This window comes from Sminthopsis crassicaudata, chromosome 1 (assembly GCF_048593235.1).
Source record: "Sminthopsis crassicaudata isolate SCR6 chromosome 1, ASM4859323v1, whole genome shotgun sequence".
In the NCBI taxonomy this organism is placed as follows: domain Eukaryota; kingdom Metazoa; phylum Chordata; class Mammalia; order Dasyuromorphia; family Dasyuridae; genus Sminthopsis; species Sminthopsis crassicaudata.
In genome coordinates, this window is record NC_133617.1 from 268,527,087 (window position 1) to 268,542,802 (window position 15,716).

Genomic DNA, 15,716 nt, shown 5'->3' on the forward strand with positions numbered 1-15,716 from the left:
CCAGTTTCTTTTTATATGAACTACTCAGCCAAGTCTCCCCAATCTCATATTGTGCAGACACATTTTAAAACTCCCAGATTTCTCTTATCCATAAATATGGTAAACATATTATCTACCTATGCTTCAATTCTCTCTCTCTCTCTCTCTCTCTCTCTCTCTCTCTCTCTCTCTCTCTCTCTCTCTCTCTCTCATAGTGAACAAGTAAGCTATGATATTAATGTCACTAAAATGTGTGTGTGTGTGTATGTGTTTGTAGGACTATGGAGAAAAATTCTCATAGCTCTACTATAGGTAAGTAGGTATATAGCACTTAAAGTTCTGAGCCCTTTATTCAAGAAGATCTAAGTTCAAAACAACTTCAGAGATTTATGTCTTATTATGGATAAATCACAATATCTGAAACAACAATTCTTTACATTGTGCCATATGATCACAGATCAAATACAAATTAACAGGCAGGATTAATTAATAATGCAGAGAATGTATTCTTTTGTTAAGTTACAGAATTAATCTGAAGGCAAAAAAACCAAAAAGGCTTAATATTTTTTCATTCCTGGTAAACTTATAGTAGATGATGATTAAGAATATGTGGGATGTCATTCTTTGAGTTACTTGTACTTGATCCTTCTGGCATGGAATTATAGACAAACTCTTTAGCTAAATACTAAAGGATTCATGACTTATGGTTTGAATAATAAGTAGTGAATGCTATAGTTTATTTTCTTTAAAAAATATTTCTTCAGGCTTTCAATTATGACAAATGTGTCATAGGAATATGCAGGAGGAATAAATGTACTAAGCTTCCATTTTCTTTTCCCAGTGCAATGTTCCTGTGAGACAATAACTGAGGAATAAAAAGGCTACCCAACATGGTATTATCCTACCCCATAATTTCATCAAATAGTTCCACAGTACAAAATTACCTTCTCTGTAAATTAAATATGCTAGAAGATCTTCTCTATCTCTCATGAAAGCCTGAGCCTCCTCCTAGCATATCCTCTCTCATCCACAAATTGACACAGTTCAGTTGGAGTTGTTGGTGGTGTTGGTAGAGAAACATTGACAGACACAAAGGTTGCCTATTAAATCTTCAATTGACTTTGCCATCAATAATACTGACTAGTGAAAGACTATTCCCTGAGTATTTATGCCCATCAAACTGATTAGATTTTTAATTTTTTTTCTTTTTAACTTAATTATAAATTATAATTTCCTACCAAAATGGTGTTTCTCCTTGATTTCTTTTGTTCTCATTCTGAAGGTATAGTCCATAGTTATCTAGATTTCTCATATAAATAATATTACTTCTATGTGTAGAGCAGCTAGTTGGTACAAGAGATTAAATGCCATCTGAAATTAGGAAAATTCATTTTCCTGAGTTCAAGTCTGACCTCACATACTTATTAGCTATATGAGCCCAGCCAACTCATTTAACCCTGTTTGTCTCAGTTTCCTCATTTGTAAAATGGGCTGGAGAAGGAAATAGCAAGCCTCTCCAGTGCCTTTGCCAAGAAAATTCCAAAAGGGATCATAAAGAGTCAGACATAATTAAAAAATGACTAACAACAACTCCTATTTGTACTGAGAAGGAAATAAGAATTCAACCTAATCATAGATACTTTTATTTACACAGAAGTATGCTGTTAAATGTTTAATCCTGGGTGGTGGTAGTGTAAAATGTACACATGATATATGTTTAAATGTACTTAATATTGTTTCCATTATTTCCTGAAGTCTAGATAATGAAAACAAATAGTAAATGGAGCCCTGATTCGTGATATTTGCCATTTTCCAAAGTATAAAAGCTTATATTAGAAGTTTAACAATCAGCTCTCTGGAGCTAATTTTCCAATGCTTATTTGAATTGTCTTCCAGCACATCACTGATTATTAGAGAAACACTGTGGTGAAATATAGAGGCCCAGACTAGGAACCACATGACCTGGTCCTACTTTGCTCTTTTATTAATAGTGTAACTTTCTGCCAGACATTATATGGGTTTCTGGGCTTCAGTTTTCTTGCTTTTAAAATGAGGGTCTTGTAAAGAATCATTGATTCTCAAACATTTTTGTTAACATTTTTGTTAACATTTTGTCATGACAAATACCAGCAAATCATGGAATTTCTAATCAGGAGACTTGCTCATATGTCTATGATTGAAAACAATTTTTTTTCCAGCACACCAAATATGACTGTCAGCATGTTATACTAACATATTCTTTGATAACCACTAGGTTAGATAATTTTTTAATGCCCTCTTATTCTAGAATTCTATATTTCTGCCCAGATTTTAAATTCCATGAATAGAGAGCATGACTATTTACTAAATAGTTCTCAGTGTCCAATACCATGAGAAGAATGTCAGGTGACTCACTTTAAAAGTTGCCTTCATTGGGAATCTTTAGACAATCATAGAATGATTCTTAATTTTTTATCAAAAGCCTGGCAAAAGTTTTTGGTAGTTTCTACTTCAATTCAATTCAATTCAATCAAATTCAGAAAGCACTTATTAAGCATTTACTATCTTCCGGGTGCCATTAACTTTAAAGACTATAACTAAACAGCCTCCAATTTTTAGGAACTTACAATCTAATTCTGCATCACTGGATTGTTTGCAAGAAAAGACAGAAAATATAGTAAACTCTCATGGGATTTTTTTCTTCTTCACCAAACCATTAATATTCTTACCCTATATCATATGTTAAAGACATTATTTCATAACCGTATCCAATTTTATAAAATGTTGCTTGAGCACACAGAAAACTGTAGAGATGACCTTACTTCCTAAAAATGATATGTGCTACTAGATGAACATCAGTTTAGTAGTCAAGAGACTTAGATTTTCATATGGACTCTACTACAAGCTGATCAAAAAACTTCGTGTAATCAAAGGGTTCTGATAAAGAACTCGTTTCTAAATAAAATAGAGAATTGATTCAATTTATAAGAATACAAGCCATTCTCCAATTAATAAATGGTCAAAGATTTGGAACAGACAATTTTCAGATGAAAAAAATAAAACCATTTCTAGTCATATAAAAAAAAAGTTTGAAATCACTATTGGTCAGAGAAATACAAGCTAAGACAACTCTGAGGTTCCACTACACACCTCTTACATTGGCTAAGATACAGATAATGATGAATTTTGGAGGAGATATGGGAAAACTGGACACCAATGCATTGCTGGTAGAGTTGTGAACTGATCCAAGTATTCTCGAGAGCATTTTGGAGCAATGCCCAAAGAGCTATCAAATTGTGCATATCCTTTGATTCAACAGTATCTATACTGGGCCCCAAAAGATCATAAAATGGGGAAAGAAACCATATGTGCAAAAAAATGACCTTTTTGTAGTGGCAAGGAACTGGAAACTGAGTGGATGCCCATCAGTTGGAGAATGATTGAACAAGTGATAGTATATGAATATTATGGAAGATTATTGTTCTATAAGAAGTGATTAGCAGGATGATTTCAGAAAGACCTATTGATGCTAAGTGAATTGAGTAGTGAGAGTGAAAAGTGACTAGAACCAAGATGAACATGGGACTCTTTTCAACAGTGAGATGATTCAGGGTAGTTCCAATGGGTCTTGTAATAAAAAGAGCCATCTTCACCCAGAGTGAGGACTATGGAGACTGAGTGTGTATCACAACATAGTATTTTTCACTTTTTGTTGTTGTTGTTGTTTGCTAGCTTTTTGTTTCCTTTCTCATTTTTTGATCTTGTACAACATGATATTTGTGGAAATATGTATAGAGGAATTGCACCTTTAACATATATTGGATTATTTGTCATACATGAGGAGGGATGGGGGCAAAGGAGGGAGAAAAATTTAGGGACACAACATTTTGCAAGAGTGAATGTTGAAAACTCTCTTTGCATAATAAAAATAAAAAGCTTTAAAAATAAAATTAAATTAAATTTTTAAAAAAGTTTTGGATAAATTAGTTCATCCAGGCCTCATTTTCCTCAACTTTAAAATTAGGGGATAACACACACAGAGCAATTAACAGAAAAAGATAATGAGCCCCAAAATCTCTTATAGCTCTAACCCCTGTCATTTCATGATAAAAAATAAAATAAAAAGTATTTATCCTTCCACATTAGTTTTAGTTTATGTAAACCAAGACTGAGGAAATGCTTTCAGCATATTTGTTTACTAAGACATTTAAAAGGAGAAAAAAAAAATACCCAAACATCCATATATATAGGGAGCAAGTATCAAAGGAGGAATGCAAATTTTGCCCCAATTTTTCTAGATCTTGGGCCTATACCTCTTTGTAAAAATGAGAGAAACTCTGATCATTTTTAATAGTTTTTATTTGCCTTCATCCCTTTTCCTGAATATTTCCTTTATTTGAGTGTTTCTCAGTAAAGGGAGAATTAAGACATTTCTCATTTTTAATGAGATTATTCTTTCTGTCTTTCACATCTATCAGTAATCTAAAATAGTCTAACTTTTCTGTGGCTTTCCCATATAAATATATATTTTACAAATCTGCTTCCTTTATTTTTTGATCCTAATTCTAAAAGGTTTCTCATTTCTTTGGAATGATGGTACAGATGGAGATACTCACTAATACCTATTCTTTAAGTAAGCCTTCTTGCTCCCATATAAAATGAATTCTCTCTTGACAGTTTAATATTTTATGTATCTAGGGTTTCATAAGAGTGATTACGCTCTGCATGGCAGCAGATCACAATTCCTCTATAACCTAGTGGATAATCTTTAAGAATGGCTGAGGCAGAGGGATTCATTACCCAGGAACAAATGTAGTAAGGAAATTTTGATTGGAAATCTTTTTGGGAAGAGATTCTATTTTATTAGACAGCATCTGGCACATTGTGGTCACACAGTGAGCAATAATGTAGAGTTTAGTCAATATCGAATTATCTACTACACTGTTGAAGCCCCAGTATGTTAAATAGCTACAATAAATAATAACCATTGACTCTAATTGCTCAGAAAATTACCAGGTGATAATCTGTAATATAATTAAGTAGCGGAAACCAATGTTGCCTCTAAGCACGTCCATAAAATAGTTCTCCAGAGAGATATTATTGTCTCTATGGAAGAAAGTTACATTGCAGGACAGAATTACACATAGAACATCCGGAGAATCTTTACTAAAACAGTATAACCAACTTCCTCTTTGTTACAAATGAAATTATGTTCAACTAAGCATCTGTGTCCATTTCCTTTATTTCTGGTTTCTGCAAGACAGAATGAACAGAGGTATCAAAATTATGTTAATTCTCTGATATGTTGATCATAAAGCAGATTTACATAGAAATAAAAGGAGGCAGTTGAAAGAAAGGTAGGAAGAATTGCTTTCTCCATCAGCACAGAATAATTTCAAGCCAACTCAATTAAATTCAAAAAGGTCATTTAAGATGCTATTCATATTATTTTAAGAATGTCATTAAGTTATTCTATTATAAATACCCAAATTAACCATAAAGGACATATGAAAAAAGACAGTATCTGTACCCAGAGAAATAAATGATAAATATAAGTATGCATAGATTAACTTTACAAATATCTATGTCTATATTTATATCTATACATCTATATCTATATTCATATATAGATATATATAGATATTTTTGTCTAATGATAGTCATCTCTAGGGCAGGGAGGAGGGACAAAAAGAAATTTACAGGTTATTTCTGTTGTGCACAGAAGATTACAGTATCATGTGCAGTCATTTTTTATTACACTATGTTGTGGAATTGATTGTTTTATTCCATAACTTTAAAAAATGTTTTAAAGTTAAAACTCCTTTAAAATTAAAGTTTTTAAATCCTAGACATTGTGCTGGGTTCTTATTGCTTCAAAGATAAAGGAAAAATAGTTCCTACTTATAAGGAACTTGCCTCCTTTTAGGGAAAAGAATATACATAGGTGAGTCATTATGAAAAATATAAAAATTAAATTAAAAATAGTTTGGTGGTAGATCAATAATAATTGATAAAACAGAAGATGACACCTGGTGTTGAGTCTGGAAGGGAGGCAGTGGAGATGAGTGAGAAGAGGATTTTCAAGTGGAGGAGGTAGCCCATGTAATGACATAATGTTTGGAGATGGAATGGTACATGGCAGGAACATGAAGGAGGTCTGTTTGGTTGGAATTTAGAATGAGTAAAAGGGAATAATGTGAAATTAGATTGTAAAAACAAGTTGGAGCCAAAATGTAAAAAGTATGAAATATCATCAAAGAGGTGCTTGTATTATATTTTAGAAGCAATTAGGAAGTGATAAAAACTTAAGTAAAGAGATCAGTACAGCAGGGAATATTTTCTTGGCAGCTATGTGGTAAATGGATCAGAAAGGAGAGAGACTGGAGGTTGAAAGACTCATCAGGAGACACTACAATATTCCAGGTAAGAGGTAATGAGGACCTGAACTACAATAGTGTTGAGTAGAGAGAAGGGAATAAATGTGAGAGATAGATGGGCAGAGATTTTGTAGAGGTAGAAATAATGAGAGTTGATAATTATAGAAAAGTCAAGAACTCAGGATGGTACCAGGTTTGTGAATCTGGGTAACTGGGAAGTTGGAAGTGCTCTTAGGAATCCAGGTTAAAAGAAAAGATAATGAGTTCCATTTTGGACATGTTGAGTATGGGATAGCTATGGATTTCTAGGTCAAAAGTATGAATTGATTTAGTGTTTGTGAGAGTAGGCAAGATTTCAAGCAAAGAAAAGGAGTTAGTTGGTCACATTTTGGTATCTTACGACCTAAAGGCACAGGAACTGAGAAGGTGAAATGAAGAAATATTTACATTACTCACCTTGAAGTGTTCTGCTAAGGTGAGCTTGCCATTGAAATAAGCCCCTCTGAAAGCTCCAGCATTCTTCTAACAGCTAGATAGGGGCAATGCACTCTTGAAGTCATACCAAATACAGTTGAGAGCAAAGATTCTCAGCCTTCATTTGTTTCAGGAAGGGTTCTTTTTTGTCAATATGAAGAAATCTGTAGACCATTTCTCACAGGAATGTTTTTAGATGAATAAAATGAAATATATATATATATATATATATATATATATATATATATATATATATATATATATGATTATCAAGAAAACAAAGATTATGGAAATTAAAAGTGTCTTCCCCTGCTCCCAAATTCATGGACCTCTTGAAATGTATAGTCCATGGATCTCAGATTAAGAATCCCTGAGGGAGAAAATTGTGCAAGGTTCTGGACTTGATTCCTGTCTGAAGCAAATCCCAGGAATGCATGATACCCCTAGAAATAAAAGGAGGCTCAAACTGATTACATAATTAGTTATTAGTGGGAATACTAGGAGAATTCTCAGAACTGATCAAGAATAAGAATCCATAATGCTTGTTTTAAATACACATGACATCTCATAATGGGGGTGTTAGGCTGAGGGGAAGAAAAAGCAATGGAAGAGTACTTACTTATCCAGGATTTGTCATTATCAAATTAAAGCCCACAACTCCTCCTAGGCTGTACAACTACATACTTAGCAGGTTCCAAAGCATCTACATAGTCAAAATGGGGTAGGAAGAAAAACTCTGTGGAATCTACTCCCCACAAACACTCCTTCCTCTCAGAGATCATCATTCAAGGCAAAGAATGCTATAGAACTAAAAGAGATAGGGGAGCAGGTGACAGGGAATGGAATCTTTTCTGACAGGTGTCAGTATCAGCGCTATCCTGAGAGTAGCTGAGATTTGAGGAAAAACAAAATATTATGAGATTTAATAGCCTGCTGAAATAATGCCCTCCTGGAAGTCTGGTCCCCCAGTTATATTGGGGTTGACTCAAACATGAAGCTTACCCAAGCACATTGTTTGCCAAATATGACTTTCTCCCAACTATAGGATAATTTCAGGTAGCTTTCTCCTTCAAAAACTCTACACATCTGACTGCTTCATTTTCACACTCAGTGAGTAAAGGTATTCAACTTCTCTAATAACAAATCTAACAACCTGAAAGGCTCTATCAGATCTCAGTCCACTAAGGAAGGGTTAGAAACCTTCCAACAAAGCTTCTGAAGCTGTTGCATCTGTTTTTCTAGTTTCAAGTTTCTGTTACCTAGTTACAAGGAAGCAATAAGAAAACAAACAGAAAGTCTCCAGCTTTTACTTAGTATCAAGCTTGTTTGTTCCTTCTAGAGGTCGTTTTTAAAAGAGGTTTTTTTGGTGTGGTGTTGTTTTGTTTTGTTTTCCTGTTTGGTAGTGGAGGTGGGGGAAGAAAAAACACAATTTCCATCTTGGTTGTAATGTTATTTCCATTCTCAACCAAAGACACAGGTGTACAGACTATGGGGCTGATTTTCTGTGCCATCCTGTACACAATTATTACTGGAGTTGGAAATTTGGAAACTGTTTGCCCTTTGATTGGATGGAAATTTCAGCACAGCACCTAGGGAAAGAGAAAGAGTTATTTTAAATGAACAGTTCTTGAAGTAGAGGTCTCTACTAAGAGGTTAAAACTAATTTAATAATGATTTTAATATATTTTAATGTATAAAACAAAAAAATATTCCTAGATAGCAATAGATATAAACAAAAGTTCTTTGGGATGGTCCTCAATAATTTTTAAGAATTTAGGAGATCAAAGACTAAAAAGTTTAAGAATATCATTATTCAAAGCAAAGGAAATTATGGGGCACATCTTCTAATATATCTCCCCATTTTACTTTTTGTTGAGCTCCCTCCATAATATAAAAATGAAAAATAGAAGGAAGACACAATTCCAACAGGAATAAAATTATAACCAACAATACTCTTCAATAGCTATTAGTTGAATTCATCAGAATGGGAACAATATTCAAATAATCGTAAGGGAGATGTAATTCACCCCATGTTTGAAGTTAGAGAGCTTCAATTGGAGCAGTAGAGTCATTTTTACTTGAAGCAACTAGGTGGTGAAATGAAATAGTTTGGTTGGTTTTTTGGTTTTTGTTTTGTTTTGTTTAGGAATCAGTCTATTATTTGAAATCTATTCTTTACTTTTGTAGTTTGTAAGAAAACTCAATGTAAGCACCAAAACTTTTTCTCATATAATTAATTTCATTGTCTTTCATCAACAAGAAATTGGATTTTATTGTGGTTGCTCATTCATGTCTACCTCTTTGTGACCCCATTTGGGCTTTTCTTAGCAAAGATACCAGAGTGATTTGTCATTTCCTTCTCCAGCTTATTTTACAGATGAGGAAACTGAGACAAAAAGGGTTAAGTGACTTGCCTAGGCTCACAAAGCTAATAAGTGGTTGAGGACAAATTTGAATTCATGAGTTTCTGACTCCAGGCCCAATTCTAACCATTGTACCATCTAATTGCCCCAAGTTTGATATTTATGAAGCAAGTTTCTTTGGGTGCTCTGCCATTTTCATTTTTGAATACTTAGGCATGAATTAAATTATAAATGAAATGACTGAAATAATCCTTGTTTAGCTGATCCAATGCATATTAACATTTTTTCCATTGCAGTTTGTACCTTCCAATAACTACTTGGTCAGGGGATTTACTAAAGTAGACAAGCATGAAATGGAATTTCCATAGTACTTTAATAATGGCTAGAAAGCTCACAGTTCACTCACATTGGGGGAATTTTTGTATTCCTCTTCTTTTCTCCCACTAATTGTCATCTTAATTCCTCATCCTAAAGGCAGATTAAATAAAATAATTTTCTAATAGATTTTCAAAACTATTTTGAAGGTCACTTGTGACCTGTCCAGCGGAGTAAGGGACCGAAAGATACATGGAATTCATTTATCCCAAGATATGCTTTAAGCACACATTAGAGATCTGGTCACAATTATCTTTTTCCTTAACACTCAGTCGCTCCTTCTGTTCTAAACAGTTTGGAATATAGACATGTGCCATGCTCCCATTTTTGAGTTGTATCCTACTCTTTATGTCTCCATTTGGGATTTTCTTGTTAAAGATACAGGAGTGGTTTGAACTTTTTCATTTCATTTTACAGATATAGAAAATAAGACATACAGGATGAAATTGCTTGCCCAAGATGATACAAATAATAAGTGTTTAAAACTAGATTTGAACGCAGAAAGATAAGTCTTCCTGATTTCAGATCAGACACTGCAACATAGCACACACATTTATAAACTCACTCTATACATACTTCAGTTTATAAATTCTTTCTCTGAATGTAGCTAGCAACTCTCTTCATATGTCATTTGGTGTTCATCTGGATAGTTATGTTTTGTTTTGTTTTTTTCCAGAAGTAATTGGGGTTAAGTGACTTGACCAGGGTCACCCAACTCATAAATCTTTGAGGCCATATTTGAACTCAGGTCTTCCTGATTCCAAGGCTGGTGTTCTAGCCACTATGCAATCTAGCTGCCCCAATTTGGATATTTTTAATAGTCAAAATGTCTTATTCACTTAAAGTTGTTTTTAAATAGTGCTGTTAATATATACAATGTTCTCTTGGTTCTGTTCACTTTATTCTTCATTATTTCATGCAAATATTTCCATGCTTTTCTAAGATCATTGAATTCATCATTTCTTTAAAATATGTCAAATATGGGACAAACAATAGAAGTCACAAGAAATGTTCATTAATTCAGAGGAAAAGGAATCTGGATTTCTATCTGTCACAGATAATAGGAATATGGTGTAGAAACATTGCAAGTTTGGGAATTTCAGAGTTTCAGATCCAAGTGTTGTTTTCAAAGGCCATAAATACATTGCATTCTGCCTATCTATATCCACAAACAGACATGTTTATGAGAAAGCACAACAGTTAATCTGCATGCCTAAATCTGTCTAACAATTTCAATTCCATTTTTATCATCATTTTCATCATCATTTTCTCGATTCTTGCCCCGAGCTAAAAGCATGAACTTTCTGTATCTTTTGGATTTTTTTCCTTTTAAAACAGTAAGTAGCAGAAAAATGGAGAATGGTTGTCTTATATTTCCATTTCTTAAAATTTAAATTTAATTTTGGATTTTTTTAAAGACTTTCTATCTCACCCAATCTGGAAATACAGTAACAGCCACTTATGAACTTAAGTCTCATGATTGAGCTGCTCAGGAGCTCTGACCATTCTCTACTTAGGCCAATTTGGCCTTCCTCAGGCAGCCTGGTTCTGCACCTTATCCAGGGAACTCTTCATACTGGTGATATATTTAGTGTGGATGCCCATTTATCTTAGGCTATTTAAGCCACTTCTGGGCTTAAGTGAGCTACCAGCCTCAGTCTTCCCAGAAGCTGGTATTCTATTTGCACATTCTGTTGTCTTATATTTCCTAAATTCAATGTCTTTTCTTAGCCTCCCTGTTAGGCCACTTGGTTGACAAATATAATGAATGAGCTGAAGTTGCTTTTGCAACCTGCATATCAATTGAATTGAAATCTGTCATCTGATTTAAATTTCAAGGAACTGAAATCTAGGATTTTCTAGAGTCTATTCTCTGGAAAATTTCACAATCAAGAACAATGTCAAATTCTGTGATTCCTATTTTGCATAGTGCACTGCTAGTGTTAAACATATTCTGCCTTATTTTATTTGCTACTGAAGCTTTGAAAAATGAGATCTTCTCAAACTATAGCAAACCAGCTATTGACAGAAAATTTAAATATATCACTGAGTACTCACAGATTCTCTATATGACTGTGGGACCCTTTATTACTTCCAAGGTTCAATGTGCCATTTTGTATCATTGCCTACTTAAAAACACAGCCCCAAACCCCCTACCAATGCATCTCTATGACAGACCAAACAAAAGACAAAAGAGTTTTCACACAACATTTAATTAAGGTGGAATAGGAAGATGCAAAGAAAGGAATAATTTGGTATACATTCCCTAAATGAATACCACTTCTTATGCCTTAGGAGAGGAGTTATACACAAATTTACTTTTAGTCCTTCTGCCTTTTCAGCCATTGTGGGAGAAAGATGCTGTTAGTTCAAACTCACAGTGCTAGCAGAGATGTTTATTGTTTGAACTCACCCTCCCCCCCCCCTTTTGAGTTTCTTTTCTTCCTCAAGCAGGCACTCTAGGAAGCTTGAATTAAAAGCATAAAACAATTTCTGCCTTATATGATATGATATCTTATCATTTTAAGAAATAAAAATATTTAATCTAAATGAATTATCCAGAATACTATATATATGTGTCTATGTATAATATATCACCTTTTCCCTATCTTCCCTGTTTTCTATGTTTGATTATATTTTTCTTTCTGCCTAAAATGCCATCCACTTCCTTTTGAATTCCTACCCATTCTTTATAAATCAACTTAAATAGCATCTTCATGAATCTTTCTATCTTTAAGGTGATTTGTCTTCCCTTGCACCTCACACAATATTTTATGCATATCTTTCTGTTACCCTTAGTATGTAAGACACAGTTTTCTAGGTAGCTATATCCACTCCCCAATCTCTACTAGATGCTAAGTTCCATGAACCTAGGGATCCTGTCTTAATTAAATTTTTTACCTTTCATAGTGTTTAGCATAGTGATGTACACATAAAAACACTAAAGCAATTACCTGTATTCAAGGGTAAAAAGTATTTGTGTGTCTTGCTCTTATGAGAATAAGGGACATATAACATTAACATTAAGTGTAGTTCTCCATTCTACAGGTGATCCTCACTGCTGATGCAAGTGATTCTGTAATATGACTTTTGAACTAAGGTTTTGGGTAGCAGGCTCAGAATTTGTTGTTGCTCATTCCAATTCAGCCAATTTTTTTTTTCAATTTTTTTTTCAATTCATTTTTTTCAAGACCTTCTGTTATCAATTTAGAGGCTAATTGCTAGCTGAGACTTCATCTTCCACAGGAGAGTGATCTGAAGGAATAAAAGAAATCAGTAGAAGAGATCAGAGAGTGACAATAAAGCATCTCATTTCTAGGCTTCCTAACCTATAACTCAGGGGTCATACTGCTTCCCACATTTAATACATTCTGATCTGTCTTGTAGTTATTTATGTCAAGGCCTTATCTTCCAATCTGTATTTTAAGCTCTTGGATAGGTGAGATAAAGTCTTATTCATAATTTCCTAATACATAATGCAATTAACAGCAAATAATAGGTGCTTTTTGAATTGAATCATATGTGAGACCATGCCTTGTAATTCTTGCAGCAAACTCTAAGTCTGAGGACTTAGAGCCACTGTTTCCTCCAAACTGGCACCCCTTCATCTTTCCTTACCTCTTTTCTAGACTGTTCTCCCTTTATAAAAATAGTATTTTTTCCAACTACATATAAAGATAGTTATCAACATTCATTCTTGTAAAACTTTGTTTTAATTTTTTTTTCTTCCTCTCTCCCTTACTTCCCTCCTTCCTAAGATAGCAAGCAATATGATATAGATTCAATATGTGCAATCCTGGCTGTTCTCCTCCCTTACAAAGCCTGGAATCTCCCAGATTCAAAATTTCCAGTTTCCAAATTTGTTGGTACTTTCTTTGCTGTGGAATCAGAAATGGAAAATGAATCTAATAAATAGAAGTGAGACCCCAATTTCTCTTATAAAATGCCTTGTCCTTTTCCACACCACAAACCAATCCCTCTTATGTGGAACTGGATCAGGCTGACCCACAACAAACTGAGTAGGGATAAGAGCCTGGCAGAAACAAGACTTCATGAGAGGACATCTCAGGCATAATTGATGATCTCCTTCTCTCTCCAGCTCTGTCGTCCTTGCCTGTTTTCCCAGACTTGAGAAGTGGTATGATGAATAGAGTTCTGGATTTGTAATTAAGATCTGAATTTGAATCCTACCTCAGTCACATTATCTGTGGGATTCAGAATGACAATTATTCTCCTTCAGACTCTATTTTCTCATCTGCAAAATCAGGATAAGAACACTTACCTTAAAAAGATTGTTGCAAGGACCAAATGAGACAAATGTAAAGTGCTTTGTGAACCTTAAAGTACATTATAAACATTAGCTATTGTTATTATTCCCAAAGTGAAAAGTTCTTTATAGCAGGAAGCTCCACATCTTATATTTCATTGTGCCTCTCATGGCAATCAATACATAATGCTGACCAGAGTCATTACTCAAATAATTATTAATTGATGTGTTCTATCACAGATTTTGTGATTTTTTTAATTTAAGAGTTCACTCATCACTTTTTTATTTAGCACTTTTTATTATTTCAGTAATGAAAATTGTGATTCCTGAAATATTGGATTTCTTGAAGAACCAAGGGCTGACCACTTCTATTCTAATAAGTAGGAATGATTGCATCTATGCCTGCATGGGGTGTGCATTTTGAGCCCCCCAAATTGAGACCTTGTAAAATCCCTTGGGTTTCAGCCAGAGGGATTATCATATATGAATAATATTTTCCATGGGATGTCATATTTGAAAATGAGTTAAAACAAAAGTAGGCTGGTGAATGGGGAGAAGTGATGGTACTTGAGATCTAGAAAGATGTGCAGCATTTCAACAGTGTTTGGTTGCTTAGGCAGATTTGCTTGTTGCCATGGTTACTGATTCCTTTGAAGTTGTTTCCTTACCTGAAAAAAGACACTGTACCACTTCAGTAAAAATCAAGGGATTGTTCTTGCTCTATGTTCTGCCGCCACAAATGTTAGTTGCCAAATGGTATCTAGAGTTGGAATTTAATTTCAGATTAAAATCTTAAATTTATTCAGTATTGAACAAACTAAAAATGAAGTAGTGTTGTGGTATATCAAAAATATTTTAAACCAAGAATCAGGAGCTCCCACTTCTGTCCCAAATTCTCTTTATTCCCATGGGAAAAAAAATTAGCTCCTCTAAGCCTTAGTTTCCCATCTACAAAATATGACAGTTGTACTTAGATGATTTTATGGTTTAAAAATCTATTATTTTATGATAGAGATACCATTTTTATATCTGTCTTCAGAATATCCTTCCAGAATATAAAATCACTTTGAAGTCTGCGGTCCTGGAAGAGAAGGAAAGCATTTCACCCTTTTAATTAAAAAAAAATTGTAAATTACATTTATAATGTTCTCCTGATTCTGCTCACTTCATTTTGTATCAGCTAATGTAAGTCTTTCCAGATTTTTCTGAAATCATCCTAATTGTCATTTCCCCCCCACACACACAAAATAGTATTCTATCATAATCACATAGCACAAGTTGTTTAGTCATTCCTCAATTGATGGGTATCCCCATAATTTCCAATTCTTTGCGACCACAAAAGGAGTTGCTATACATATTTTTGTACATATGGGTCTTTTTCTTTTTTTAAAAAAATTCTCTTTGGCATGTAGACCTACCCCCTTAATGTCATTATTATCTGATTTCTTCTAGAAATAATCATAAACAGTTCTTTGTTTCTGCTCTGATTTTAGGAATTCCTTCACTGACATTCTCCGGGCTATTCTGTTGTCACTGGAAGTTCTTATTGAGGACCCGGAACTTCAGATAAATGGTTTCATTTTAATTATTGACTGGAGCAATTTTTCCTTCAAACAAGCCTCCAAACTCACACCTTCAATCCTCAAACTGGCCATAGAAGGATTACAGGTATGTGTATGCACATCTAACTGAACATGCAAATGCATATCTAATAATTGGGAGAGGGGAGTTATCATAATCTGAATATAATATTTCTCATCAAGAAGAGGGAAAAGGGGGATAAAATTCACCTGTATATATTCCTGCCCCAATTTTTATCCAGCCTGAACTCATATATTTAGGTTTGTGTACATTTAAAGGAAATGGATCAAATAATATCTAACTATTTCAGAAAGAATTTCT

General features: G+C 33.9%; 1 protein-coding gene across 2 annotated transcripts in view; it reads left to right on the forward strand.

Moving 5' to 3' along the window:
* The window catches only part of CLVS1 (clavesin 1), a 177,678-nt gene that overhangs the window by 44,714 nt on the left and 117,248 nt on the right, over positions 1–15,716 (forward strand). Inside the window, exon 2 of one of the 2 annotated variants that reach the window (XM_074278760.1) lies at positions 15,308–15,482. In XM_074278760.1, the coding sequence (XP_074134861.1) occupies positions 15,308–15,482 (175 nt within the window). Of the gene's footprint in view, positions 1–15,282; positions 15,483–15,716 lie in introns of both variants that reach the window. The other variant, XM_074278759.1, reaches the window with a different exon arrangement.